This window comes from Bos indicus x Bos taurus, chromosome 2 (genome assembly GCF_003369695.1).
Source record: "Bos indicus x Bos taurus breed Angus x Brahman F1 hybrid chromosome 2, Bos_hybrid_MaternalHap_v2.0, whole genome shotgun sequence".
NCBI classification, from domain to species: Eukaryota; Metazoa; Chordata; class Mammalia; order Artiodactyla; family Bovidae; genus Bos; species Bos indicus x Bos taurus.
This window is the reverse complement of record NC_040077.1, coordinates 131,052,586-131,080,275: the sequence shown is the minus strand read 5'-3', so window position 1 is coordinate 131,080,275 and position 27,690 is coordinate 131,052,586. Positions and strand designations below refer to the sequence as shown.

The 27,690-nt window shown below is 52.9% G+C and overlaps 1 protein-coding gene across 4 annotated transcripts in view; it reads right to left on the bottom strand.

Annotated features, from left to right (window-relative positions):
- Positions 1 to 27,690, bottom strand: part of ECE1 (endothelin converting enzyme 1) — a 124,927-nt gene that overhangs the window by 6,728 nt on the left and 90,509 nt on the right. For all 4 annotated transcript variants that reach the window (XM_027521341.1, XM_027521349.1, XM_027521323.1 and 1 more), the window contains 11 exons: positions 27,569 to 27,690; positions 26,403 to 26,549; positions 24,888 to 24,953; positions 23,570 to 23,761; positions 16,504 to 16,646; positions 14,988 to 15,102; positions 8,349 to 8,459; positions 6,736 to 6,834; positions 6,058 to 6,135; positions 4,467 to 4,570; positions 743 to 853 (listed from right to left, as the gene is read on the bottom strand). In XM_027521341.1, the coding sequence (XP_027377142.1) occupies positions 743 to 853; positions 4,467 to 4,570; positions 6,058 to 6,135; positions 6,736 to 6,834; positions 8,349 to 8,459; positions 14,988 to 15,102; positions 16,504 to 16,646; positions 23,570 to 23,761; positions 24,888 to 24,953; positions 26,403 to 26,549; positions 27,569 to 27,690 (1,288 nt within the window). The remainder of the gene's footprint in view (positions 1 to 742; positions 854 to 4,466; positions 4,571 to 6,057; positions 6,136 to 6,735; positions 6,835 to 8,348; positions 8,460 to 14,987; positions 15,103 to 16,503; positions 16,647 to 23,569; positions 23,762 to 24,887; positions 24,954 to 26,402; positions 26,550 to 27,568) is intronic.

Below are 27,690 nucleotides of genomic sequence, written 5' to 3'. Positions count from 1 at the left end.
AGAGTGATGCCGTGTGGGACAGGCCCACCACTTCCTCAGTCTGGAGACACAGCAGAGTCCTGCAGGGCTCTAGCCGGGCCCAGAGCCAGTCAGAACCTGGAGAGCCAGCTGCACTCCAAGCACCGTGCCAGGCACTGCCCTCTTGGGTCAGTGCGAAGAGCTAGGCCTCAGTAACTGACTATAAGGGAGCAAATGGAGGTGTGGGATGGTTCAGCTACGTTGCCCAAGGGCCACTCAGCCAGCAGAGAGCAAGCCTGTTCAGATCCAGGCCTGTGGGGAATTCACTTCTGAGACTTCTCACCCTTCCCAACTTCCCAGCTGAGACTGTTCTAGAATATCACTAGAGGGGCACTCCCCTGTTTGGGGCTCCTGCCTCCATGATGGTATCACTGACTTGATGGACATGAGTTTGAACAGGCTTCGGGAATTGGTGATGGACAGGGGAGGCCTGGCATGCTGCAAAGAGTCAGACACTACTGAGCGACTGAACTGAACTGCCTCCATGATGAGCCCTGAGTTCTCACTGTGTAGGGACTCTGAGGTCTAGGAGACCCCGGAGAGAAGCACAGGGAGTGAGAGTGTTGTTTCCATGGCAACGTCTCCTGGCCAGTGGAACAAGGAGCCCTCGGTGAGACAGGTTTGGAGGCGGGCTGACCCAGCTGTCAGGCTGGCCCGGGGGGGTCTGCTGAGGGGTTGCGGGGGGGCAGGGAGGAGATGGGATGGAGCCTCAGGAGCGTCCTACTTGGGTGAAGAGCGGGTGTAGAATGGCGCCTGCAGGATTCCGGCCGGAAACACGATCTCGTTCTTGGTGGGCGAGTAGTAGGCGTTCACCATGGGCGGGGTCATGCTCCACCTGCAAGCGAGACACACGTGGAAGATCCGACCTCATGGAGGGCGGTAGGCGGGGACAGCCCATCTGGGGCGTGTCGAGAGCCCTGAAAGTGTGGATTCCCCTGGACCCCGGCCCAAGGCATGCAAGCATGAGGTAGCACTGCTTTTGAGAGAGGAAACTAGAAACACCCAAATGTCTGTTAGGAAGGAATTGGTTGAATTCGATGTCACATCGCACAGTGGAACAGTGAGACCCTGGCAAAGATCGAAATGCATTAACTAGTAAGGACCTACTGTAGAGCACGGGGGGCGAGACTTCTCAAGGCTCTGTAAGGCCTATACGGGGAAAGAATCTAAAAAGAGTGGATTATGTACGTGGAGAACTAACTGGTTCATCTCGTTGTACCCCTGAAACTAATGCAACCTTGTAAATCAGTTGCACTGCAATAAAAATTAAAAACCAAAAACGAGAAAAAAGCTCCCCGTTCTCCACCATGGTTGTACCATTTTACACCTCCACCTGCCAGGCTGGATATTTCCAGGTGCCCAGCATCTTCTTCCGCACTAGAAACTATCAACTTTAGCCGTGTTAGCAAGTGTACAATGAAATCTCATTTTATATTTCATTTCATTTCACTATTAAAAATGTTGAACATCTCAAAAAAAAAAACACAAGGAACAAAATGGACCATTCTACACTAAAAAGTCATGACTCTCTAGGCTCAAAAATGAGCGTGTCAGCAGTTTTCAAAGTGTGCTGCACGGATACCTGGTGAGATGCTGCTGCTGCTGCTGCTGAGATGGGAAGCCCCCAACTCCCTTTCAGGGGCTCTGTGAGGCCGAAACTATTTTCATTAAAATAGTAAGATGCTATTTACCTTTCCCACCGTGTTGACATTATACGGATGGGGGAAAGGCAACGCTGGGTAAAACTGCCGGAGCCTCCGCTGAGTCAAGGCAGTGGTACCAGTTCAGTGGGTCACCATGTTCTTCACCAATAAAAAAAAATAAAATCTGTTCACTTAAGAACATCCTTGATGATGCAGCATAATAATTACCTTCATTAAATCTAGACCCTTGAGTGCAAGTCTCTTAACAGTCTGTGACCAGATGGGAAGCACTTGTAAGCATTTCTGTTTTTATTTCTTTTTTTAAACTTTTGGCCACACTGTGGCGTGTGGAACCTTAGTTCCCTGATCAGGGATTGAACCCACGTCCCTGCATTGGAAACATGGAGTCTTAACCAGTGGACCACCAAGAAGTCCCAGCATTTCTGTTTTTTTCACGGAATGCCATTTGTACTTGAGAGGATGATGGGTGTTTGACAGGCGTTTTCTTGAAAAACAGTGAGCGCATCACCTCAAGCGAAACAACTGACGCGGTTTGTTGCCAATGAGAAAAACTCAAGGTTTCAAAACAACTGAAATTTCAAGCAAAAACTTGAAAAACTGGTGTCGGCCACGGCAAACTTGATAGCTGTCCAATACTTAAAGACTTTTCTCTCTGGAGGTCAACAGCAACATTACCCGATGTAGACTTTTTTCGGATATATAACGTATAATGAAGGTGGCACTGTTAGGAAGATACGTGAGACTCAGTGAAGCACTGTTTTCCAAATGGCCACTGCATGGTGTTGCAAAGTCACACGTGGGCAAAGGAAGGATCCATTCAAAGCGCAAGGCACACTGATGGAACAGTAGTGCGACAATGTGAAAAGCTTACGAACTGGTTTCAGACTCTGCAGTGCAATTAACCAGACAACCTTATTTTCAAAATAGAAACAGAGACACAGAGTAAAAAACAACCTATGGACACCAGCGGGGGGAAAAGAGGGTGGGGGGATTGAGAGGGGAATTAACATATATACACTACTGATACCATGCTGCTGCTGCTGCTGCTAAGTCGCTTCAGTTGTGTCCGACTCTGTGCGACCCCATAGACGGCAGCCCACCAGGCTCCCCCGTCCCTGGGATCCTCCAGGCAAGAACACTGGAGTGGGTTGCCATTTCCTTCTCCAGTGAATGAAAGTGAAAAGTCAAAGTGAAGTCGCTCAGTCGTGTCTGACTGTTCACGACCCTGTGGACTGCAGCCCACCAGGCTCCTCCGTCCCTGGGATTCTCCAGGCAAGAGTACTGGAGTGGGGTGCCATCGCCTTACTGATACTGTGAATCAGATAGATAACTAATAAGAACCTACTGTATAGCTCAGGGAATTCTGCTCAGTGCTCTGTGGCAACCTCAATGGGAAATCTGAAAAAGCAGGGACATACGTATGCGTGTGGCTGATTCATTTTCCTTACGGTAGAAACTAGCACAATATTGTAAAGCAACTATACCCCAATAAAAATTAATTAAAAAAATTACTGCCTGCCACGTTTTGGAGTAGTATCAACGAGGCATGTACACATGTATCAAAAGGACTGCTAAAATATTCTTTCCTTTTCTAACTACATGTCTGTGTAAGGCCAGAGTATCTTTACATATTTCAAAACGATACATTGCAACAGACTGAAGGCAGGAGCAGATGTGAGAACCCTGCTGTCTTCCATTAAGCCAGACATTAAAGAAACTTGTAAAAAGTAAAACTATACCTCTCTTTTTAGTAAACTTTAGAAGAACAGTTCTTTTTCACAAAATTTTCAGAAAAGTCAGTACAATCCCCGTAAACAAGTTTTTGGGGGTTCAATGATTTTTTTTTTGAGCATAGAAGAGGCTCAGATGGTAGATATTAATGAAAAATTTGGCCTCCCAATGATCATTCTGATATGAAGGACCAGTGGGGAGTGGAGTGAGACAGAAAGGGTATTTTCTCCGAGAGCCTAGCTAGTCACTATGTCTCCTCCAGATGAGTCCCACAGATATGCATTAAGTGTGGATACATTAATGAGTAGGAGACTTAATTTAAATGGAAAAGTTTAAGCTAAAACACTTCTAGTAAATTCACAACACTGGGGTAGTGCTTGCACCGTATTCTGGAGATAAAAGACCACTTTCTTGTACGTTTAGGGTGTACCGTGGTTGAAGACAGAAAAAGAGAGGAAACAGAGCTGTTCAAACTCCTGTTGTCCACAAGGGGGAGCCAGCGGCAAAGAGAAAGAAGTGGCTTTCGCCCTTTGGCTTCCCTGATGGCTCAACAAGTGAAGAATCAGCCTGCAACGCAGGAGACGCAGGAGAAGTGGGGTTGATTCCAGGGTCCAGAAGATCCCCTGGAGTAGCAACTGACAACCCACCCCAGTCTTCCTGCCTGGGAAATCCCATGGGCAGAGAAGCCAGGTGGGCTACAGTCCATGGGGTTGCAAAGAGTCAGACAACTGAATACACGTGCACGCGCGCGCGCACACACACGCACACACACATCTTATCTGCAGACAATGAAGCAAAGCCTTGAAGGCTGCAGCGGCAGAGCTGGGCAGTGATGTCAGGTGGACCCCCTCTGCCAACAGGCTGGACACTGAGGACACGCAGGCTCAGGCTGATCCCGGCTCCCGGCATCTGAGTGGGATAACACCAGTCCCCGCGGCTCAGAGGGCCGTCAGGACAGTTACATCCCCGCACACGATTCAGGCTGAAGGAGCGCTGGGCCCCCACACCCGCCTGCGGGAGCCAGCGTCCTCCCAGTGAGGCCCAGGGACTTACTGATCTCTGTTGGGCGCTTTCCGGAGCTGGTCGGCAGTGACCCTCCAGGAGAAGTTGAAAAACCGCATGGCGTTCTCGAAGTAGAGGTCTGGCACAGCGGTGTACTGGGCAGGAGGGAACAAGTCACAGGGTCAGAGCACGCTCAGGTCCTTGAATGCAAACCCTGTCTTCTAAAACTGAGGAAGCTGAAACCCCGCGTGGCCTGGGCACTGGTCCGCAGGGCAGACAAAAGCGAGGGGCGAGGGGCTGCAGGCTGGGGCACTTTTCTTGGCCCGCATTCTGGCCGGGGCTGGCGCCCTCTCCCTTCAGGGGCACACTAAGAGCTTCACCTAGGGCGGCCCAGCAGGGTCTCGGGGCAACAGGAAGCCCGTGCCATCGTGCCAGGGCCTTGGGTGGGCAATAAGTCCAGCGGGGTCCAGAACTTTCTGCAATGATGGCCAGGTTCTATGCACACGTTGTCAGGTACTGTCGACATCAGCCACATGTGGCTCTAGGTCATTTGAAATGTGGCGAGTGCAACCTTTTAATTTAATGAATTAATTGATTTTAATTCTCTAAAGTAGGGACCTGTGGCCAGTAGCTGCCACACTGGCCAGCACAGATCTCATAAATGCAGCTGGGATCTGTGAACTACCAGGGCGCAGGCATGCCTGCACACCTTCCTCCCCACTCAGCCTGGCCTTTGGGCTCTTGCCACAGGTGTGAGGTTCTCTCTCAGACCTGCTCTTTACCTCAGGGCTCCAGTGAAAGGCCAGGCCCTTGGGGTCCGGACTCTAATCCAGATGGGGTCTGCCTGGGCTGTCTCCAGGAGCCCCTCATCTTGTATCATGATACCCTGGAGGATCTAAAATTATTCTCAAGGAAAAAGGCTGCGGATGAGTCCCATATTCTCAGCTGTAATTTTCATATTCTTAGGTTTTAAATATAACCACAACGAGAGGTTATTATAATTTCACAAATGCCTGAATTCACAAATTTCAATTACAAGGTATAAAGCGTTCGGGGCAGAAGCACAATCCATTTAACGGAGTGATTTGCCCAAAGCTCTAACCACCAGGGACGCATCAACCACCCCGCTGCCTAAATTCAGCTTAAACGTGCACCTGGGGTTTAGGCTTCCTCCTTCCCGTTAGCGTTTCAAGGTCTGAACAAGAGGCCCAGGTTTCTCCAGGGAGGTGGGGAGAAGCCGGGGGACAGGAGGCAGGTCCAGGTTTCTCTGGGGGCTGGGAGCTATAGGGGGCTCCACTCTGATGCTTTTAGGGATGCAGTTATGCCTTCTAGGATCTGGTCGCCCCCCTCCCCCATTATCTCCCACTCATTGAATGGAGCGGACTATGCTGTGCTGGCCAAGGACTGCTGGTAGGTCCTGGGAGGCAGGGGCCACTGGCTGGCCCCAGGGGAGGAAGGAGGAGAGATTGGCCCCCTGGTGCCCAGTCCATCCCCAGACCCCACACCACTTCATCTCAAGACGTCTTGACAGTCATGGTGCCTCCAGCAGCCCACCCAGAGCAGCCTCTGCCCTTTCCCAAGTGGAGGCCCCCCAGGGGCATTTCAGGAATGCAAGGGGACAGAATGCAAGGGAGCCACTCACGTCATTGAACACTTTGTCCAGCTCCTTGGGGTCCATGATAAAGTTGGGGTAGCCTATCATGTTGTAGATCGCGTCCGCCTGGGCAGGAGAGACACGGAGGACAGTGAGCGCTCAGCAGGGCTCTGTGGGTGCCGGGCTCAAGGTCGGGGCCCAGGGAAAGCAGCCAGGCCCCTCCCGCTCAGGGCCTTCCTGTTCCTTTCTCTTGTCTAACTCTCCCTATCCTTGGGATCTCTGCCTCAATGTCCCCTCTCCAGGGAAGCTTTCCGTGGCCTCCCCGCCTCCGCTGGACCATATCCAATCCTTCGTCACATCACTCTGTGCCTCTCCCTTGCACATATGTGTTTTTAAATTATATTTATCTGGCTGTGCTGGGTCTCAGTTGCAGCACGTGGCATCCAGTTTCCCAACCAGGGGTCGAACCTGGGCCTCCAGCGTTGGGATCACAGAGTCTTAGCCGCTGGGCCACCAGGGAAGTCCCTCCCTTGCACACTTAGCATTCTGTTTTCACCCGGTCATTAATCCGAGCTACGTGTTCACGGCTCTCCCGCCATCGTGCTGGACTACCCACAGCATCCGTGTTGGGCTCACTGGCTAGAGCCAGTCCCTCCTTCGCCCACCTCCTCCTCGGAGGTCGCGGCCCTCTGTGCAGGGCCCCTCCCAGCTCCTGGCCAGCCTCACCTTTTCCTTGGCCGATTTCCGAGTATCTTCATCCATCCACTTCAGGGTGCTCAGGCTCTCTTCAAACGCCTTCTTGATCTCCAGGATGATCTCGCTGGCCTGAGGAGACAGTCACGTGTGGGCACTGAACTTGTCCATGGGCAGCGGGCATCCCATGGAGAAGGATGCTGTGGGGCCAGAGACTAAACTCAGATCCTGGCTCCAGGCCTTGTGCTCCGAGGTGCTGGGCTGAGGAAGGGGGTCCACAGCCATGGTTCCCCAACCTCCTTCCTCTAAACGCTAGCATCCTGTGAGAAGAGACGGATTTCTATAAACAGGGCTCCCTGGTCAAATACACTCAGGGCAAGCTCTGGGAACACTGGAAAAGACTCTTACGGCGGGACTTAGGGGTGCCTGTGCCGTGCGCTGTGATTCTTTTCAGAAATCCTAGGACGTGTATCTGTTCTCAGAGGTAGTGGCTCACGGAATTCCTTCTGGATGGACTGGGCTTTAACATCTAGAGAAGCCGAGTTCTGAGGGGTGGTTCCAGAAAGACTGTTCAGGCTGGAGATGAATGTCAAAAGCAGATCCAGAGGCTGAAAAAGACTCTGGAGCAGGGGAAGGGGGAGTCGGGCAGCAGGAGGAGCAGACAGACTGACGACGGACAGAACGTGACTCAGAATCTGCATCAGCCACTAACAGGCAGGTCACGTACGAGGTTTGAGTCAGTTTGCTAACCTCTGACTGCAAATAAAAAATCTGTGCAGTTAAAGTTAGGAATAAAAATGGTACTAAAGGAAATCAAGCCTGAATATTTATTGGAAGGACAGATGCTGAAGCTGAGGCTCCAATACTTTGGCCACCTCATGCAAAGAGCCAACTCGTTGGAAAAGACCCTGATGCTGGGAAAGACTGAGGGCAGGAGGAGAAGGGGGTGACAGAGGATGAGATGGCTGGATGGCATCACTGACGTGATGGACACGAGTTTGAGTAAACTCTGGGAGGTGGTGAAGGACAGGGAGGCCTGGGGTGCTGCAGTCCGTGGGGTCTCAAAGAGTTGGACACGAGTCAGCGACTGAACCCCAACAGTAATGCCACAGCGGCTACCCCTCCCTGAGCCCGCATTCTGCTCCGGTTGCTGTGGTGTGCACAATGCCGTTCAGTCTCCGCCTGAGGGATGGACGCGCCCACCTCCATGTCCTTGGGCTCAGAGTATTGTCCCAAGACCCCCCACCAGGAAGAGACAAAGCCGGCATCCAGGCTGGGGCCCAGCTGTCTCCAGGCGCTCAGCCACAGGCATCCTGCGGCCACCACCACTTCATGTCAAGCTGTTCTGTCAACATGACCTCTCTGGGCCCTGCCTACCCTTGGAGGTGGAGACGGCCAGACTAACCTCCCTGGGAAGCGGGGAGGGCTACGTGAAATCCTACAGACAAAGTGCCTGCCACTATGATCATATTCTCTGTTGTAGGTAACTCAGATGACGCAAGGCTTTAGAAAATGGAACCTTGGAGTTAGGGCCGGAGCCCTGGCCCGGGGTAGAGCCAGTCCAGAGTGGATGAGAGCGCGGCCTGGCAGGCTCACGGGGGAGGCGGGTGTGATGTCACGGCCTCCGTGTGTGGGGGGGCACTTACTATGTTCTTGCTGTCCTCAGCGAAGGTCGCTTTGACGAACATGGGGCCCAGGGCGAAGCCCAAGGTGTTCTCTGTATCACTCACACAAAACTTCCAGCGGGGAAGACACGTCTGGAAAACACAAGTCAGAGGGGTTAGTTGACACTGTCTGTCCAGGAGGTGGCAGAGTGGGGTCTGTGCTTCTGTCCAGAACTTGAGGGAGACCTTTCCTGACCCAGCGGAAGTTATTTTAGGCACTGGACCAAAAGGCCCGGGGATCACCCTAATCCCTGCCATCAATCGCTTCCTGCAGAGCACTCCACAGATGCTAAGGTATCCTGCAGAGCCACCAAAACAGACCTGGGAGGCAGATGAGGACACAGTCCACAAGGGGAAGCCGCTGCTCCAGTCGCCCTGCCGCCGGAACCATGACATGCCGGACTGCACACCCCACACCCCTCCTCTCTCCTGGAGGATGCTAAGGATCCTGGTCGCAAAGAACCTTGGGAAGTTCCCTTTCTACCCCCAAGTAACAGAAAACCCCAGAAGGGCTGCAGCCCCATTTAAAGCCTCTTGGAGAAAGAGCCACCACCGGGACCCTGTGGGATGACCGAAGTTCATCCGACCTCGGTCTCACTCACAAGCCCACCAGCCCACAAGATGTGCTGGAGGCTGGGCTGCAGCCTTCTGGAGCTGGGCCTGGGGCCAGGCACCTGGGCTGGGCTCAGCCTGCCTGCTCCTCTGCCCAGACCGCCTTTGTGGACAGTCCACATGACCACAAGCAGTGGCCCTGATCACACAAACCCCCACGCTGCAGGGAAGCTGGTCCTCTTAACTCTGAAGCACAGGTGGTGAAAATCACCCAGGCTCAGGGCAGCCTGCTTCACAATAGCCATCAACTGAAAACAACCCAGATGCCCGTCGACAGGCAGATGGATGAACAAAATGTGGTATTTTCATACAACAGCACGTGACTCGGCAACTAAAGGGGAAGGAGCGACGGACGCACACGACATGGGTGAATTTCACTGCCGTTAGGCCGAGCAAAAGAAGCCCACATGGCGTGTGGTTCCATCTACACCCACCTCTGGGGGCACAGGGCTGATGGGGGGACCGATGGGGGCGCAAGGGAGCCTCCTACACAGAGCACTCTGGACAAATGGGTGATGGACACGCTCGCCACCCTGATTGGGCTGGTGGTAACGGAGCGATTTCATTTGTCAACACTCACTGAACTGCATACTTAATGTACACATTTTTAGTCCATTCAGTTCAGTTCAGTCGCTCAGTCACGTCCAGCTCTTTGCAACCCCATGGACCATAGCACGCCAGGCCTCCCTGTCCATCACCAACTCCCGGAGTTTACTCAAACTCATGCCCATTGAGTCGGTGATGCCATCCAACCATCTCATCCTCTGTCATCCCCTTCTCCTCCTTCCTTCAATCTTTCCCAGCATCAGGGTCTTTTCCAATGAGTCAGCTCTTCCCATCAGGTGGCCACAGTTTGGAGTTTCAGCTTCAGCATCAGTCCTTCCAATGAATATTCAGGACTGATTTCCTTTAGGATGGACTGGTTGGGTCTCCTTGCTGCCCAAGGGACTCTCAAGAGTCTTCTCCAACATCACAGTTCAAAAGCATCAATTCTTAGGCATTCAGCTTTCTTTATGGTCCAACTCTCACATCCACACATGACTACTGGAAAAACCATAGCCTTGACTAGACAGACTTTTGTTGGCAAAGTCATGTCTCTACTTTTGAATATGCTATCTAGGTTGGTCATAACTTTCTTCCAAGCAGCAAGTGTCTTTAATTTCACGGTTGCAGTCACCATTTGCAGTGATTTTGGAGCCCCCCAAAAATAAAGTCTCTCCCTGTTTCCACTGTTTCCCCATCTACTGGTATGTAGTTGGGCTTCCCACGTGGCTCAGCGGTAAAAAATCCACCTGCTCAGCAGGAGACTCGGGTTGCATCCCTGGGTTGGGAAGATCCCCTGGAGAAGGAAATGGCAACCCACTCTAGTATTCCTGCCTGGGAAATCCCATGGACAGAGGGGCCTAGTGGGCTACAGTCCATGGGGTCGCAGAAGAGTCAGACATGGCTCAGCCACTAGACAAAAACAATAACAAATTATACATTAGTTTAAAAGATCCTTAAATACCAGAGGGAAGAAAGAAAAAGGCCCTCCAGCCTTTTCTAAGTTCTTTTACTTCCTGGTTGTTAAATCCATTTAAACTCTCCCCCCACCCTGCCCTGGGTACAGAGGCCGACCACGCAGGAGGTCAGGACCAGAGGACTGTAGCTCCTGGGTTCCGTGAAGGCTCCAGGCTGGGGTGGCTGAATCATGGACCGATTCTTATTCATTGTCTTCTCAAGAGATTCTCTGCATAAACCCATCCATTCACATGTGTGTTCATTAATTCACATAGCCAGTGTGCTCTGAGCAGTTCAGCTGTACCCTGACAGCTAGGGCTAGGTCCTGCCCTCAAGCGTCTCAGTCGAAGCACCCAGAACATCCGGGGGGAGAAGCAGATGCACAACAAGCCTAACAGCATCAGCACCAGTAGTTAATGCTTATTAAACATCTACTGGGTGCATTACTTTACTGACAAAGGTCCGTCCAGTCAAAGCTATACGGACCTTTTCCAGTGGTCATGTATGGATGTGAGAGTTGGACCATAAAGAAAGCTGAGTGCCAAAGAATTGATGCTTCTGAACTGTGCTGTTGGAGAAGACTCTTGAGAGTCCCTTGGACTGTAAGCAGATCCAACCAGTCCATCCTAAAGGAAATCAGTCCTGAATGTTCATTGGAAGGACTGATGCTGAAGCTGAAACTCCAATACTTTGACCACCTGATGCAAAGAGCTGACTCATTGGAAAAGACCCTGATGCTGGGAAAGACTGAAGGCAGGAGGAGAAGGGGACGACAGGATGAGATGGTTGGATGGCATCACTGACTCGATAGACATGAGTTTGAGCAAGCTCTAGGCGTTGGTGATGGACAGGGAGGCCTGGCTTGCTGCAGTCCATGGGGTCACAAAGAGTCCGACACGACTGAGCGACTGAATTGAACTGGTTCTGGGCCCTATTCCCTAGAACCCTCCTACAACCTTACGAAGCAGGTTCTCTCTGTGCTCCTTTGTGGAGTGTGGTACCCTTTAGAGCAGACTTTGTGGGGATCCCCCTGTGTAATCCCAGTCAGCCCTCTGGTAAACAGGGCAGTGATGAGTTGTTTCATTTTGCAGATAGAAAGACTAAGCTCCCTGATCTAATGAAGTGATTTGCCCAAGGCTGTGTGGTTAGGAGACTCTTGAGAGTCCCTTGGACCCTGATGCTGGGAAAGATTGAGGGCAGGAGGAGAAGGGGACAACAGAGGATGAGATGGTTGGATGGCATCACCGACTCAATGGACATGAGTTTGAGTAAACTCCGGGAGTTGGTGATGGACAGGGAAGCCTGGCGTGCTGCAGTCCATGGGGTCGCAAAGAGTCGGACACGACTGGGCAACTGAACTGAACTGAACTATGTTAGGAATTTATTCCTAACCTAACTATGTTAGGTTAGGAGCTTCCCTGCTGGTCCAGCGGTAAAGAATCTGCCTGCCAATGCAGGGGGTGCGGGTTGAATCCCTGGTCCGGGAAGGTCCCACATGCCACAGGGCAACTACGCCCGTGTGCCACCACCACTGAAACCCGTGCACCTGGAGTCCGTGCTCCACTCTAAGAGAAGTCACCACAGCCAGAAATCAGAGCACTGCAACTAGAGAAAGCCCCTGTGCACAGCAGCGGGAGACCCGGAGCAGCCAAAAATATATCAATAACTAAATAAAATTATATTAAAAAAAGGTTGTCTGGTCAGAGGAGGCAGTGGAAATTCAGATCTTCTGACGCAAAGTTCTGCGTTAGTATCTCCCTATATCAGTGGACAACTGGACGCTCCATAAAGCTTTAGGAAATTAAAAGTGTTTTCCCACATGGAAGCCATTCCCCAGGGTCCTGTGAGATGAGATCAGGAATGACCCCAAACAAAAGATGGGAAAACGGAGGCTGAGAGAGGCGCCAGGACTACCCAAGGTCACACAGGGCTGTCCTGTGAGTTGTGCTGGATACAAGCTGGGTGGACCCGGCCAGGACCCAGGAGCAGTTATGACAGGGGGTGAGGAGGGTTGGAGAAGGAGAAATAGATAGGCAGTATCCCTCCATCCGGGGGCATCCAGCGACCCCCGGCCCAGAGCCTCGCACCTGCAGGGTCTCCCAGCTACCCCTGCTTCTGCCCAGGCCTCTGTGTGTCCCAGCAGCTCTCAGCATCTCACTAGTCAGAGCGGCAGCTGCACTATGAGCCTGGCCCAGGGAACTCTAAGTATAAAGTCCAGTAGTTTTATATCTACCAACCAATCTCCAGAACTTTTCACCTTGCAGATCTGAAACTCTGTACCTATTTGACAACTCCTCACTCTGCCCTCCCCTCTGCTGCCTCTGGCAACTATTAGGACGCTCAGTTGTAACTTTTGGTTCCTGCAGAGCTGAAGCTGAGTGGTGCAGAGCTTAGAAGGACAGGCTGTGGAATCGGACATGCTGGGTTTGAAAGCCACTTTCCACTTATGGAACTCCAAGGCGGCTCAGACAATAAAGAATCTGCTTGCGATGCAGGAGAGCTGGGTTCGATCCAGCTCTCCAGGGGTTGGGAAGAACCCCTGGAGAAGGGAATGACAGCCCAGTCCAGTATTCTTGCCTAGAGAATCCCTTGGACAGAGGAGCCTGGAGGACTATAGTCCATGGGGTCACAAAGAGTTGACACAACTGAGCGAGTAACACTTTCACTTTCTCCACCTAGGAGCTGTGTGACTCTGAATAAGTCCCTTTGCTCACTGAACCTCAGTCTCCTCATTTGTAAAATGGGATGATGGTAATAGTTTCCAACACTGAGCACTATTGTAGGAACTTGGGGGAGATAATGTCTATAAAGGTAAACATCCAGCAGGGATATTTTTTATATATTTTACTTATTATTACCAATAGTGGGTAGCCAAAAGTACTAAAAGTTCTAGTTATCCAGATCTGGGTTTGAATTTGAGCTTGACCCTCTCCTTGCGGGGTGACTAGGGAAAGCCCTTTCCTCCCTGAGCCTCAGTTTTCCCATCTGTAACCCGCGGGGTCGGGGGAAAGCAATGATGGAGGTGTGTGCTCCACACACAGGGCCGTCTCAGTAACTGCCTTGCCGGGTCCTGGTCAGGCCCCTCCTGTATAAAGGCCCCGGGAGGCCCAGGGCTCCAGGGCAGAGTCCCTGCCTGCTCAGGTCTGCACCTAGGCGCTCCTCCAGGGCTGGACCAGGGTAGGAGGAGCAGCTGGAGCAGGGAGGCGGGCAGGGCAGCCAGCTCTTCCCCTCCTTCCCTGCAGGGCCAGGGAGGCCACTGGGCTGAGGAAGCCCCTCTGCTTCGGTTCAGGGCTTGTTCCTCAGCCCCCTTCCCGCCAGAGAGAGGGACACGGAGAACCCTGCCCCAGGATGAACTGTGAGACCCACATCCTGCCATCCCCTGAGTCCTTATCTGGCCCCGCCCACTCCCCCTGGACTCTGGGAGGGGTAGCGGGGCAGAGTCCAGGGAGCCAGCTGTGCCCACCCTCTAGGGTCTTGCAAGCAGTGGTCCTGGTAGGGACAGGGCGCTGGCCAAAGGCTTGGCTCTCCAGCTTCTGCTCTGCGGCTGGGGGACCTCTCGGCTTCTCACCAGGGCCCTAGGTTGGGGGTCCCCTCAGCACCCGCGAGGACTGGTAGTTTCTACCAGCTCCCTCAGCAGGCACGGGGGCCTAGGGCACAGATCCCACCTCAGTGTCTGCACACTGTGCTCAGAGCCTGGCACACGGTGCCCACGACAGAGATGACCTCTGCTTCCTTGAGGAGAAGGTGGAAGTAGCCAGTGGGCAGGGGTCACAGTGGGGCATTTAAAGTAGCAGAGACCCCCTTGGACCAGGGCCTGGGAGGCTAACAACATCGGCGGACACTGGCGTACTTTCTGGGAGTCAGGGGGCTGTTCCAAGGCTTTTATATTTATGGGGAAGAAGTAGGATTACTGGAGGGCCCCTGTGTAAAAGGGGGCTGAGGGTGGCACCCACTCTGCAGGGATGTGACGGTCACGTGAGTTCTATTACACAAGGAAGCCTCAGAACCATGGCACCTGAGAAGTCAGAGGGATAGAACAGAAGCCACCTTTCGCAGTAAATTAGCCAAATCTCTGGGTCTATTTTATACTCGTAGTTCAGTCATGTCTGACCCTTTGCGACCCCGTGGACCGTACCCCGCCAGGCTCCTCTGCCCATGGGGTTTCCCAGGCCAGAATACTGGAATAGGTTGTCATTTTCTCCTGCTGGGGATCTTCCCGGCCCAGGGACCGAACTCAAGTCTCCTCCTTGGCAGGCAGATTCTTTGCCTCTGAGCCACCTGGGAAGGAAGCCCGTATACTTGAAGACTCGGTGTAACCGCCCCTCCCTGGAGGCCCCTGTCCACCCCGCTGTCTTAGGTCCCCTCCTGCGCACTGATGCACACCAGGGCGGGTCCCTTGGGCGGCCCTCTTCCTCCTCTGCCTGGCACCTACCTCCCTGTTGAGTTGCAGGGCCTGGTGCCCAGCAGGCGCTCAGCGTGTGTGGGGGAAACGCACGCCGACAGGCTCACCTTCTTGGTCCCATACATGACTTCCATGAACTTCTCGTCGGCGTCCTGGAAGCGCTGATCGAGGAAGGAGCTCGTCTTCCGTACCAGGTTCCAGATCATGTAGTTGTTCAGCAGGCTGCAGCAGCAGCACAGACAGGCTCAGGAGGGCCCGGGGCCAGATGCAGCAAGCCCCCCGCTGACCTCGAGGGGTCACAGACACGCACGCTGGATGGTGGGTGCCGCTCGGCCAAAGCAGGGAAGGGGTGGCCACTTCCAAAGCTTGAGGGTGTCCCGGCCAGAAGGCCAGAAATGGGAAAAGGGGCCTAAGAATCGGACGGGCAGGAAAGGCCGCTCTGACCAGCCGCACCCAAGTCTCCATGAATGGGAGCTCTCACTGCCCCCGCCACCAGAGCACAGAGGGTCATCAGGGGCGGATATCACCTTTGTAGGCAAGGCACCTCCACACACACGGGGTGTTCACTATAATGAACATCCAGCCTCAAACCGGAACCGATCTAAATGTCTGACAACAGGGAATGGTGAATAAAGAATCATATTTATACTCGATGGACTATCATGGAGTTATGAAAAATGAGACGTGCAGAGGCCTGGGATGACATGGGGAAATTTTATGATAAATGTTAAGGAAAGGCAAACTATCCATGTGATCACAATGATGGGGAAAAAGAGGAACGATGTATCAGAACATCCATCTCTCTCTTTCTCTCACTTACATATCCATGCTTCTCTCTATAAATGCGCGCACACACACACACATCCCATAAGATCAATATGAGCGCTCTAGGTAATTTTAATTTTTGTTGCTTTTTTCTGTAGTTTAAAAAATTTTCTACAACACATCCTTTTTATTTTTCCATACCACAAGGATTGTGGGATCTTCGCTCCCTGACCAGGGATTGAACCTGGGACCCTGCCGAGGAAGCCCAGAGTCTTAACCCTTGGATCATCAGGGAATTCCCTATAACAAATCTTTAAAATTAAAAACAATCCTAAGTATTAACTACAAGTGTCAGCGAACACTTCCTGAGTCCCATTCGGGGCCAGCACTATGCTAACATACTTCACACCAACTGCTTCACTCAGTTCTCACAACAACCCTGTGCAGTAAGTGCTGTTTGTATCTTCATTTCATGGATGAGGAAGATGAACCCGATAAAGGGAAAGAAACGTGCCCCAGGCTACCAAGGGGGCCGGTGGAGGAGTCAGGGTGCCCTGCAGCCTCTCAGAAAAGCCAGCCCAGGGGACTTCCCAGTGGTCCAGTGGCTAAGACTCTGTACTCCCAAAGCAGGGGCCCCGGTTTGAACCCTGGTTGGGGAACTCGATGCCACATATTGCAACTAAAAGCTCCCGAGTGCTGCAACTAAGACCCAGCACAGCCAAATAAAGATTTTTAAAAAGCCAGCCCGTGGGCTGGTTTCCCGGGTCAGCATGTCCCCATCCTGGCTGAGCAGAGGGGCCGTGTGAGACCTCAAGGCTGCCTTCGCGGGGCCCGGACCCGGCCGCTGGGGGCCCTTACCATTTGTCTGTGCTGTTGATGAGGGTGGAGACCTTGCTCAGGTATTCTTTGTCGTAGATGACAATAGGCTCTGATTCATTGATCTCCACGGGGTAGAAGATGGTGTTGAGGAAGGGCAGCCAGTTGATGGCGGGCGCCAAGGTCTGGAAGGGAAGCAGACAGGGTGACTCTGGCTGGGCTGCCCCTCTTCAGAGCCCAGGTCTCCAGGTCGCTCTTCTGAAGAAGTCAGGCTGGCTGACTGCTGTCAGAGTCCCTGTACACAGAAGGACGCATACGAGGTGCCAAACACCAAACTGTAACTTGAAATGGAAGAAGAACAGACACGGGGAAAGAAACAGCAGCTGTCGGTCAGGCCCCTCTAACGCCAGGAGCCACCGCAGGTGGCACACGTCTTCTCTCAGCCAGACTGCCCGACAGGCCTAGGTGGTAGGTACCTTTATCCCCACTTTATTGATGAAGAAACTGAGCCTCAGAGGGGTGTGTCATGGGGGTGTGCAGAATCTGGAGCCAAACTGCCTGGGTCCACACTCTTACTAGCTGTGTGATCTCAAGTAAGCTGATGAAGCCCTTGGTGCCTCAAGGGCTTCCTTGGTGGCTTAGACGGTAAAGAATCCACCCGCAAAGCGGGAGACCCAGGATTGATCCCGGGGTTGGGAAGATCTCCTGGAGAAGTGCATGGCAACCTACTCCAGTATTCTTGGGCTTCCCTGGTGGCTCAGATGGTAAAGAATCTGCCTGCAAAGCAGGAGACCCAGGTTTGATCCTGGAGTCGGGAAGATTCCCTGGAGGAGAGCATGGCAACTCACTCCAGTATTCTTGCCTGGAGAATCCCATGGACAGAGGAGCTTGTGGTGGCCTATAGTCTATGGGGTTGCAGAGTCAGACACGACTGAGCAACTAACACCTCACTTTCTGTGCCTCAGGAAACCATCCCATAGGGTTACTATGGGGATTAAACAACTTAAACTCATCTGTTTTACTCAACAAATGCTTCTGTAACATTCATCAGCTTCTATATGATCGGTCCTCTACACGATTGGCGTTACAAGAATGATGGCTGTAGAGCGTGTAGAGTGCTTTGGTCCACAGGGCAGTTTTTCTCAGGCATGGAAGCTGGAAAAGCAAGTGCAGGATGTTAACCTCAGCAAGAAAGGGAGAGCCCTCAGCTCAGCTGCGACACACACGGGAAGCCGGTCGGCTCTAATTTAAGAAAATTTAAAAGCAGCACCCACAGGGCTCTGTCCCCACAGAGGCACACGCCTGCTTTGCATGACTCAGCTCCCAGAGGGCTGCACTCGCCCTGGGCCCGCGGAACGGCAGCCCACTTGCACACAGCTCCCGTCTGTCTGTCTGCAGGGTCTCAGTGTCCACAGCCGGGAGCGCCATTCCACCCCCTAGGCAGCCTCCGGCCATGCCGAGCTCTCTCTCCAAGTTCCAATTACCCTCTTGGGAGTGCTTTGATTACAAAGTCATGCTACATTTTAAATAATTATGGTAAAATGCACATAACGTGAAATTTACCATCTTATCTATGGCATTAAGTACATTCACCAGCCATCCTCAGATTCCATCTTGCAAAACTGAAACGGACTCTATTAAACAATGCCTCCCCCACCCTCAGCCCTAGACAACCACAGTCTACCTTCTGTCTGTGAATCTGACTACTCTGTAGCTCATATGTGGAACCATGCAGCATTTGTCCTTGTGTGACTGGCTTATTTCACTTGGCATAATGTCCTCTAGTTACACAACTTTCGAATGGTCTGCTCTGGTCCTATTTTCCCCATATGTTCTGCTATTTTTAGTCCTGTAATTTTACAGAAAGGTTTTTCAGGACTACATATCCTGTGTCACAGTACAAATGCCTCTAATATCAATGGTATCTGGCACTGAGCAAGCACTCAATCAATGTTAGTTATTATAATCATTGATTAGCTATTGCACTCATTGCTCAAAGTCTCCCAGGAGTGGTCCTGGGACTGATTCCAAATTCTGTTCTTTGTTGCCTTGAAAATGGGCAAAGTGCAAAGACAAATTAAGGAAGTGAAAGTTGCGTTGTAAATGGCCTTCATACGGGAAGATCAATTAAGAAAGTGAACTCAACCTGTTACACTGATGAACCCATAACCAGCTGGTAAACACTTATAATGCCTCCAGGGACACAGGCAGCCATGGAAACCTCCCACTTGACAGTCTCTCTGGTTTTAAAGGGCAGCTCAGCTGCTGGGGAGCAAGGACCTCAAAGGACAGAAGGGGGCCCGTCCTGTGGGCGGTGGTGATCTGGGAAATATTTAACAAATGGCTCTCGGGGATTCTTTTCTGGTGGGCTAGTGGCAAAGACTCCATGCTCCCAAGGCAGGGGGCCTGGGTTCAATCCCTGGTCAGGGAAGTAGGTCCCACATGCCACAACTAAGACCCAGCATAGCCAAATAAATAAATAAATATTAAAATATATATATAACAACTGGCTCTCAGTGATGGGGGGTGATCTGTATTCCCACATAACCTATCACAAACCGCCCACGAAGCTGGGGAGAGCTGTGTGTACCCAGCACATCCCTGCCTGCCTGGGAGCAAGATGAGCTGGGCACAGCTGTGTCCTGAGCGAGACCTGGATTGCAGTCTCCACCATGAACCAGCTCTGGGACCTCAAGTCACTCTGCAGCCTTTCTTTCAATGAAGACAACAATCCCTGCCAAGTGCCTCATGGGATGGCTTATTCAATAAACCAAGCTTCTTTTCCTCCCAGCTTGTCCATTCCACCCTCTTTCCCTGGCAGGAGCCCCTTAAACAAGTAACTTCTGGGCTTCCCCATCAAATTTCTGTGGCTGCAAAACATGATGGTGTCCAGGTGAGCTGGTCAAACAGAGCTCAACAGTGCCAGGAGACTGCGTGACTTGCTGGCAAAGACCCCTGGAAGAATAGCCAAGTTGACAAAACGTTGCTGTTTATACAATTAACGAGAGCTTCATACAACTGCTGGTGACTGGGACTCCGATCAGGGTAGAGATACAGGTGATGATAAATCCCTATGTGCTTAACACAAGCCTGTTCCTTTAGGGACAGCAGGTGTTCTGTGCAGGTAAATTCCCACAACTCTGAAATAAGGTGTGTGCTGTTTACCAAAATTTTCACTCTTTATTGCTTTAGCGAACACCTAACTTAAAACTCGTGTGCTTGGGTCCGTGTCCATGGACCAGCTGTTTTAACCAATCAGGACCTTCCACTTGTGACTCTAAGCCTTTGAGGTACACAGATGAGCTCTATTTTCCACACTTGCTGCTGAAGAAAAGTCCTGCTCGTCACCAAGCCCCCAGCTCAAGGAGGCTTGCAACGGGAGAGAATGTATGCTCCCAGATTCCACCTCAGCTAGAGAATTTAGAGCAGAGGATGGGGCTCATTCCCAGTCAATTTTTGATGTGGAAGGTCCTAGGAAGGAATAGGAAGGTCTTCAGGCCCCTTAGAGAAGCAGCAGAAGGAGGTTTGATTCATGGTCCTCAATTCAGACTGCTGCTGGGCATGGACATGTCTTCTTAGAACCACACTGTGAAAGGCTGGGGTACCTCTTCCTGAGTCACCTGAAGTGTAGGAAGAAGACTACATTTCCAGATACCAAGGAACAAAAAGACATTCTCTCCTGTCCAAGGGTGAAATGAGCCAAATTGGTTTAGGGCTGGAGACATGGCTATCATCACTGATGACACAGGAACAGTACTAAGAACGATGGCTGTTGCATGTTCAAATTGCAGGCCAGTTTGCAAAGTTTGAGATCTCAGCCTTTGCCTCATCTCATCATCATGCAACCCCATGGGCAGGGCAGGCGGATTCTCAGCCAGGATACCAGGCTTCAGGCGTCCAGCACTTCTTTAAACACTAGACGTCATTTTGTGATATGCACCCATCCCCTTGGAGACACTCCATACCTTTCAACCTGGCCTCAAAAAATTCTGTGACTTAAAGGTAAGAACCGGGCTTTCCTGGTGGTCAAGCAGTTGAGAATCTGCCTGCCAGTGCGGGGGACACGGGTTCCCTGCCTGATCTGGGAAGATCTCACATGCCACGGGGCAGCTAAGCCCGTGTGCCACAACCATTAAGCCTGTGCTCTAGAGCCTGCGAGCTGTAACAAGAGAAGCACCACAGTGAGAAGCCCATGCACCACAGCAGAGCAGTCCCGCGAGCTGCAGCTAGGAAAGGGCTCCACGATGGAGATCCAGTGCGGTCAAAAATATAAATAGTGAATCTTAAAAAATAGGGTGAGTAAGAACCACTGCCACTTATGAGGGTAGCATCTGCCCCTCATCTGTCTCTGAGTTCTGGAACACAGCAGGTGTGAATGAGCGAGCAAAGCCCACTTTATGAGAAGGAAACCAAGGCTCAAGGAGGAGGGGGTTATGTGACTTGCCCAAGGCTGCTGGTGGGGCTGGGCTCGAGCAGTCTTCTGCTCACACCACTCCAGGCTGCTGCCTCTGCTAAAATCCTCCCCATCAGGGAGTTCTGCAGCTGGGAGGGAGGAAAAGCTTTTCCTTCAAAAGCGTGTTGAAATGGTGAAAGGGCATCTGGGGGTGGAGCCTGCAAGCCACTCTGGGGCAGATGCACCCAGGGCGACTGCTTTCTCAGCCACTCTTGGGCTTCGTGGCCACTGTAGGGGGGACAGGGACCACCGGAGCCCCTCTGGGCTGAGAACCGGGCAGCTGGAGCAAACCAAATCAAATTGTATCAGCAAACAGCATCTCCCTTGACTTCCTGGCCCTGGAGAGGAAAACACAGTGCCAGATGGTGCCCAGCACAGGCCTCTGATCTCCATAACAACCCACTCAGCGCCACTCCCCACAATGCCAGCTTCTCTGGGGACCTAAAGGGCAGCTGGCACCCAGAAGGAGGCTGGGCTCTCTGGCCCTCATCGCCAGGCTTGTGTGGGCTGTGTCCCCACCTGGGACACCCCGTCAGCCTGGCTCCCGCTCAGCCCCCACCCAGTGTCAGACTCACCCTCCCTGACTCTGCCCTGCCCTGGCTCCAGGGCTCTGCCTCTTCTGCACAAAGCTCGAGGCAATGAGATTGAGCTTGTTTCCTCGCTGGTGTCCCCAGCTCACCCAGAAGCATGGCCCCAGCATCGGCCTATGGACACTTGTTGGAGGCAGAGATGGAGACAGAAAATGGGGCAGGGGTCCAGGTGTTCTTCCGAAAAGGAGAGAAAATGAGCTGAACTTGAATGGATGGGCAGGACTTGGTGGGCAGAGGTGGCCTGGACACCCTTCCCAGGGGGGGAGCTAAGTGATGGCAGGAAACAGGAAGATTGATCGAGGCCTTTCTGCTGACTCCTCTGTGAGCCCGGCGCCTGGGGGAAGGCCTACACGCTATGAGCCAGAAAGAAGGAACCGGGGACTTCCCTGGTGGTCCAGTGGTGAAGACTCCATGTTCTCAAGGCAGGAGGCCTAGGTTCCATCCCTGGTCAGGAAACCAGATCCCATTTGCTGCCACGAAGAGTTTGCAAGCCACAACCAAAGTGACCACATGCCGCAACTAAGACTCCTTGCAGCCAAATAAGTAAATGAAAACAAATAAATATAAAAAGAAAAGAGAAGGAACAGAGGCCAGTTCATCACCTGCAAGTCCCAAGCAGCCACCAGGGGGGCAGACTTTGGTAGAGGCTGATCTACAGAGGAATCAAGATTGCCAGGAGAAGTATCAATAACCTCTGATATGCAGATGACACCACCCTTATGGCAGAAAGCGAAGAACTAAAGAGCCTCTTGATGAAAGTGAAAGAGGACAGTGAAAAAGTTGGCTTAAAGCTCAACATTCAGAAAACTAAGATCATGGCATCTGGTCCCATCACTTCATGGCAAATAGATTAGGAAACAGTGGAAACAGTGACAGACTTTATTTTTTGGGGCTCCAAAATCACTGCAGATGGTGACTACAGTCATGAAATTAAAAGACGCTTGCTCCTTGGAAGAAAAGTTATAACCAACCTAGACAGCATATTCAAAAGCAGAGACATTACTTTGCCAACAAAGGTCCGTCTAGTCAAGGCTATGGTTTTTCCAGTAGTCATGTATGGATGTGAGAGTTGGACTAAAAAGAAAGCTGAGTGCCAAAGAATTGATGTTTTTGAACTGTGGTATTGGAGAAGACTCTTGAGAGTCCCTTGGACTGCAAGGAGATCCAACTAGTCCTTCCTAAAGGAAATCAGTCCTGAATATTCATTGGAAGGACTGATGCTGAAGCTGAAACTCCAATACTTTGGCCACCTGATGCAAAAAACTGACTCACTGGAAAAGACCCTGATGCTGGGAAAGATTGAAGGCAGGAGGAGAAGGGGATGACAGAGGATTAGATGGTTGGATGGCATCACCGACTCAACAGACATGAGTCTGAGTAAACTCTAGGAGTTGGTGATGGACAGGGAGGCCTGGCGTGCTGCAGTGCATGGCGTCGCAAAGAGTCGGACACGACTGAGCGACTGAACTGAACTGAACTGATCTACAGAGGAGACAGTGGCTTCTCAGATGGGTTACACCCAGTAGAGAGCCGTACAGTGCTGACCTCAACCCTGCTACAGCTCCAGGAGGCCGCAGCGGTCATGCTCAAGAGCAGAGGTCCAGTGAGCCAAGCCTGAGTCCAGGTCCCAGCTCCCCTGCCACTTAGAAGCCTGGAGGCCTTGAGCACATCACCTAACTTCCCAGCTTGGTAACAGGGAGGTGACATCAGATTTATTTGCTGTGTTTATCTGCTACGCACCAGGCTCGAGTAGCTTGAGAGAACGGACACGCCCAATCAGTATGATTCGATGTTGTCATAAGCATAGAGTCTCCCCAGCTAACTACAGCTTCAGAGAAGCAGCATGGTGTACAGCAAGAGACCGGCTTTGGCGTCACCAGCTATGTGACCTGCCGCTGGCAACTCGACCTGTCTGAGCCTCAGTGCCATCTGTGAATTGGTGATAACAACCACCCCTGTGCTTCGTGGGGCTGTTCTGGTGAAGGAGGTTCCACGCCCCCAGCCCAGCGCCCTGCATCCTGAATTCCGTGGCCGCCCCAGCCTCCATGTCAGCCAGCTCGGCTACCTGCAACTCAGCCGCCGTCACTTTGTGGTAGATGAGTTCCTCGTCCCGGCGCTTCTCCTGGGGGATGGTGATGTTGGCCAGCGCCGTCTCAAAGTCCAGGATCTGCTGCATCTGGGGCCGGATGGTGTCCTCGGCCCCTCCTCCCAGCAGCTTCCCCAGCTGGACCATGTAGTTCAGGTATCCCGTCAGCACCTGCGGGACCCAGCCCCCCACTTCCATCAGCAGCTGCTACCCGCTGCCCACGGGACAAACCGGGCCAGGGGTGGGCAGTCAGGGCAGCCCTGGGCAGGCAGCCAGGGAGCTGGGGGTTCTACCCAGGAAACCAGCTTCATGAATGGTTTTGGCAGCATACCCCATCACTGGCTCTCCATGGCCCCCAGGATAAGGCCCACCCAGGGCCCCACGTGGGTTGGTCTCTGCTGTCCCGGCCCACACTCCCTCTGGGACGCCCGTCACACGAAAGCCACCAGAGGGGCCACCGCTCAGTTCTCATCTTGGAACACACTACTTCCGAACACCCCGTTCAGCCAGGTCCCCAGATTTGAATTAGAGCCTCAGGTTACCTTCTCAGCTTGCCCTTCCCTTAGCACAGTTGCTCACTATGCCTCGAATCTGGTGGCGAGTTATTTAACATCTGCCTCCTCTCCTAGACTCGAAGCCCCACGAGGCGAGAAGCAGGCAGGCCTCGTGGGCCACTGTCTCCCCAGCATTGGGCACTTAGTAAGCACTCGCTCAACACAAGTGGGTGGGCTCGTGAATGGACAGACGACGAACCTCAGGCCACGTCTCCCTGGGACATCACGGGAGGCAGCTGGGGGGAGGGAGGGTAAAGTAGGCGGTTTGGAGTCAGCGGATCTAGATGAGAATCTCAGCCTCACCACTGACGGCCAGCTGTGTGACCTTGAGCAGGTCACTCAGCATCTCTAAGCCTTATTTCCTCTTCCAAAACAGGCCAGGGAAAAATAATACGCATATGACAGCTGAGAGGAATGATGTTTAGAGACGTTCAGGACCTGCAGGGTTACCAGGAAGGCCAGAGGCAGTGGCCGTTAGATCTGCCTCTCTCTGCAACGGGGACAGATGACCCCTGTCCCCGTCCACTGTGCCCACAGGGTGATACGTGGAAGAGCTTCACTCTAAAATGGGGACAAATGATGCCCCTCCCCCTGCCAGGGACTGCTAGGTAAGGGACCCCTGTATGCTTCTCTAGCTTCAAAGACCTGCAGAGGTGTGGATACTGAGGGGTCACCGAGGGGGGATGAACCACAGAGAGAGGTGGGAAGGGTAGGAGCCACTCTCTTGGAAGAGGCACACTCACCTTCTCATTCTCGGTTTTGTTCAGGTAATAATCTCTTGAGGGTAAGCCCAGGCCAGACTGGTCCACCTGGAGAGAAAAGTAGGGGTGAGAAGGAAGTCTGCTATCATGCACGCACACCCATGCACACACACCTGCACATGCACACCCATGCACACACAGCTGCACACACACACCTGTGCACACATACCCATGCACACACACCTGTACATGCACACCAGTGCACGCACACCTGCACACGCATACCCGTGCGTGCATACCCACGTGCACACATCTACACATGTACATCTGTGCACGCATACCCATGCACACACACCTGCACACGCACACCAGTGCACATATACCCATGCGCACACACCTACACACACACACCTGTGCACTCATACCCATGCACACACACCTGTACATACACACCTGTGCACGCATACCCATGCATGCACACCTGTACACGCACACCCGTGCACGCATACCCATGCAGCCTCCATCAGCCCCAGGGACAGCAGGCACATAGCAACAACGGGACGGGAGCACACAGAAGCACAAGCTGGGAGCGAGGGCCACCCCTGGGATGGGCCCTCCAGCGAGGGGACAGATGCATGTGGTCAGCTGCAGGGGTTCAGGGTCCTTCTCATGGGCCAGACGAAGCCATCCTCCTCTTTAAACTCCAAGAATCTGCAGACTCTCTCTGTTTAATTAACCACTTCCCAAGACAGTGAGCGGTCCAGAATCACTCAGAGCTATGTCACCTTAGACAAGCTATCCAACCTTTCTGATCCTCAGCTTCTCCAGCTGGAAGATGGGGAACCATCGAGTCCTCAGAGCTGGGATGAGAATACCAGGAGACAGTACCCGTGAAGGGCTTGCTGGGTGCTGGGCAGGGAGGCAGGGTCAATCCCTGATGGCTCCTAACAAAGCCTTTGGCCACGCTCTGACATCCCTGGAGTAGGTGTTATTATAGTTCATTTGACTGATAAGGAAACTGCAGCTCAGACAGGCTGAGGCACTCCCCCATGGTCACACAGTGAGTGAGTGGTAGGGGTGGGGAGAAACCCAGGAGAACCTTGGGTTTCTCACTTTTGCATCTGAGAGTGGGCAGACCAGGGCTGCTGCTCCCCTGGGTGTGCTGACGGTCTGGGGCAGGCTCTGGTGGGAACAGGTGGACTCAAAGCTATTCTAAGCAGAGCCATGAAGGCTGGAGATAAGAGGTGGGGTGACCAGGAGGTGGCTCCAGCTGTGTCCAAGACTTGACATCACCCCTGGGGCTCACAGGGACGAATCAGAAACCCCCAAATTCACCTGCACTGCAGGTACCCCACCTACCTAAGGAGGGCAAGCCTGCCCTTTAACAACTTTCCTGCCCTAAATCTCACAGTGGGGAGCCTCCAGAGACACCAAGCTCAGAAACCAGAAGCCTGTGCCCCGGGCAGGTCTGCATCCCACCTCACCCAGCCACTTGCTAAATGCAAAACAGGCCTGGAGGTCATGCCCGTCCTTGCCCTAGACCTCCAGGCCACTCACTTGGATCACGTTGCTGTTGGAATTCTTGGAGTCGGCACTGACGTAGACGGAGAAGAAGGGGGAGGTGTGGTAGTGGGATGTGACCACCTGCAGGGTGTCCTGGAAGTTGTCCTTGTCCCAGGGCCCCGTGATGTTCCAGCCGCCGAGCTGTGGGGAGGGAGAGGGGACAGGGAGGGGATGAGCTGGGTGAAGGCCAGACGCGGGTTCTGCTTCCGCGGTGGACATGCTGCGTGACCCTCTGCCGTCCTCTGACCTCTCTGGGCCTCAGGAGCAAATGAGAGGTCTGGTCTGTCTTTACTGGGGGTTTCTGATCAGTGAGCCATGAGAATATGGCTCCTGCTTCCAAGGTGGCTGACTTTTCCTGAATCTGTTCATTTTTTGAATAATCAATCGTGTGAATGTAATTCCTATTAATGCAGAAATTCAATTGCACCCATAAAAAAATGGGTCCATATTCTTTACCAGGTTGATGAGCTAAGGTCTAACAGAGTCTCTCTCCGAGTTGGGACTTTCTAATGCTCTCCGTCTGTGCCATAGGGGAGGACGGTCCAGTCCGTGGTGCCCACGGTGCCCCACCCTGCCTCAGGGCCCCCCAGCAGCCCACCTGGGAGCAGGGCCTCAGGGGAACAGCAGGCCCCGGGGAACACCCATGCCCACCCTTCTGTGTGCTCTGGGCAGCATGGCCAGCCTTGGGTGGCTCCCTTCAGGGTCCCTCCAAGGCTGACTGGACGGTGCCCGGGAGGGCATTCAGCTCAGGGGGACGGGGGGCCCGGGTCAGTGTGGTCCTCCTCACCGGGAGGGCTCTGCTTCTGACCCCAGAGTTTCTGCTGGTCCTTGCGGGACACACCCCTCCACACACACAAACATCCCCTCTGAGGGAATGGAAGCAGCCAGAAAGAGAAACATTTTCCCTGTAAACGCAGCCCTTGTCCCACTCGCAGATGCCCAGACACACACACACACACACACACACACACACACACGACAGACATCCCCACTGATGTACAGATGCACGCACACACGTGCACACACACTCAGGCAGCCTGACACACGTAAGCAGACTCCACGATCCAGCTGGGTGAGGTATAAGGTGGCTGGACCCTGGCGGTGGAAGCCAGCGGTTCGGGCAGGGGGCATGGCAGGGGGAGACGGGGGCAGGGGTCCACCTTCTCAATGAGCTCCATCAGGGGTTTGGCCTTGAGCTCCTCAATCCTGGTTTCATTCATGCAGGCTCGGTAGTACACCTGGGCCTTCCTCTCTGCCTCGCTCACGCTGGCCGTGGAGTTTT